General features: G+C 56.2%; 1 protein-coding gene across 2 annotated transcripts in view; it reads right to left on the bottom strand.

The window, feature by feature from the left end:
* The window catches only part of DNAJC11 (DnaJ (Hsp40) homolog, subfamily C, member 11), a 74,147-nt gene extending 72,396 nt beyond the window's left edge, over positions 1-1,751 (bottom strand). Inside the window, exon 1 of one of the 2 annotated variants that reach the window (XM_012662586.1) lies at positions 1,539-1,751. In XM_012662586.1, coding sequence (XP_012518040.1) covers positions 1,539-1,610 — 72 coding nt within the window. In that variant the 5' untranslated portion in view covers positions 1,611-1,751. The remainder of the gene's footprint in view (positions 1-1,538) is intronic. The other variant, XM_012662587.1, reaches the window with a different exon arrangement.
* Positions 1,752-2,340: the final 589 nt, after the last annotated feature.

Below are 2,340 nucleotides of genomic sequence, written 5' to 3'. Positions count from 1 at the left end.
AACAACTAGCCAGACATCTTCATTCAAAGGGAAAGAGACTGACTGAAGGCTAAAAAAGTGATTTGCCCAAAGCCTCATGGCTGACTAGCTACAAACTGAGAACAAGGTCCCCCAGCTGTCCTACAGCAGCCTAATAGGAGATCTAACAGGAGATCTCCTATTCTCCAAAATATTTCACTGGACGTTTTCATGGTATAACGACTCACACATTTGAGAGATTCTTATGTGGGGTACCCAAGGATATAGTACCAGAACCAGCAGCTTTGCAGCCTGAGGACCGGTAAGTTAAGGTGGGAAAACAGCACACAGCTCAAGAGCCTGGGCTCCTGAGTCAGACCGCTCAGGCTTTCGCATTCTAGTGGTGTGACTTTAGACAAGTTACTTTATCTCTCTACAGTTTCTTCAACTATAAATCAAGGACTATCACACCTACCTTAAGGGCTGTTGTGAGAATTAAGCAACAACATAAAGTGTTCGTTCAGTACAGTGGCCCTGCACAAAGCACTCAAAAGAATGTTATTAATAGTTATTATTAACACCATACAGACCAATATTTGCTGACAACATACACTGGACCAGCTTTGCTTAGGATAGACAAACTTGGATAGCTTCGATCACCACTGGAAAACCTGAGAGATGGAATTAGAAATTCTCTGGCATGGCTGAAAAGTCTGGACCCAGCAGGTTAGAGATAAACGATCCACTTTATGGCCTGACCTTGGAAGCCTTTCTGACCTTCACACGGATCTCAACTCCAGACTAGTCATCAAGACAGGAAATGTGTTGGGGCCCTGCTATGTGCCAAACTATGTGAGACTCTCGTGCAATATCTTTATTTGGTGAGGAAACAAGGTACAAGCACTTGGTATGAATGCTGAAGCCATTGAGAGGGCAGCATTTCTTTCTTGGCCTAGGACTTCTTCCCAGTCTGCGGCCTCCGAGTCGAGCCTGTATGTCTTGAAGTCTCTACCTTACGTTACTGGACAGCAGCTCAGGGGAATGCAGCAGGCAGGAGACGCGTGCCTCTGTGGCTAGACTTACTTCAGAGGCAGGACGTCCCCACGAAAGGCTCGGGGACTGGGCAGTCTTGGGGAAGTTCCCTGGTGGCCGTGACCTTGGTGCCCAAGACTCAGTTTGCCATAGTGCTGACCGCAAACGATGACACAGACCCTCAGCCAGGGCGGGATTGTGAGCCGAGCGCGGTTCCGGGGAACTGGGAACCCCACTCGGGTAGCCTCCTGGGAGCCCCTGTTTTCTCCTGTGGGTGTGGGGACCTCCGACCCTGCCTGGACAGAGGGCACGCGGCGCACCGGCCGCCTAGAGCAGGAGCAGAGGCCGATACCGGCACCCACGGCGGGAGGGTCCAGGCAGTGGGGACGGCTCCGTCGGCCAGCGGGCGTGCACGTCGGCGGGGTCACGCGGCCTCTCCAGCCGGCCCGGGCCGCCTGTGGCGGGGGCGGGGCCGTCACCCCCAGCCCGGCCCTCCCGAATGACCTGGCGTGGCATCAGCCCCGACAGCGTCCCACCGCAGGCCTCACCTCCCTGCGCACGTTCAGCAACGAGTAATAGTCTTCATTGTCCAGCTCCTCCTCGCTCAAGGCCGTCGCCATCTTCGCAACCTTTCACCCCGCCTAACCGGCAAGGCCGTGCCCAAGAGGGCCCGGCGATCCGCAGCCGGGCGGCGCGGGCCGGCCCGGCTGCGCCACAGCGGCCCCTGGCGGCCCGGAGCTGCCCGCGCCCGGCAGGAGCGCGCCTGCGCGGTGCGCCCCCGCGCGGCTGAGGCCGGCACACGGCGCCGGAGTGGCCTGGCGGGTGGCCACGCGAGGGGTGGCAACTCTGATCCCTCCACGTGCTGCCCACCGGCCCGCGCGCGGCAAGGCTGCGCACCCGGGCCTGAGCTCCAACCCTAGGGCTTTTCTTGAACTAGGAAGGGAAACTTTAAAGTCGGATCTGGGGAAGAAGCGCGCGGTGCCCCCGGGGCAGGGCACATCCAGATACCAGACGTCCCTACCCGGCCACCAGAGTCCTGCCAGCGGGAGGCTCTCTGTGGCCCCACTTGCTGACTTCTGTTTGCACAGGAAACCTGCAAAATGAGATTTGTTCCTCTCCCCATTATCTTTTCCGTTGGCCACGCTGAAGCCTTACCGCCCAGAGAGGGGGCCTTCCTCATCTTATTTATTATTGCCCTAAATTTAGGGCAATAATGTCCATCTTTTCTGCTGCTTAAATGACGAGGCAATACTCCCTCCTTTGGTTCCTAATATAATTGTCTCTGACAGGCGTATGTACCTACAGCCCCTAACCCTGAGCCATTCTCCTGTAAATTTCTTTCTTATAATT

The sequence above is a fragment of the Propithecus coquereli genome, unplaced genomic scaffold, assembly GCF_000956105.1.
Source record: "Propithecus coquereli isolate 6110/MARCELLA unplaced genomic scaffold, Pcoq_1.0 Scaffold77, whole genome shotgun sequence".
NCBI lineage: Eukaryota > Metazoa > Chordata > Mammalia > Primates > Indriidae > Propithecus > Propithecus coquereli.
This window is presented reverse-complemented; position numbering and strand designations above follow the sequence as displayed.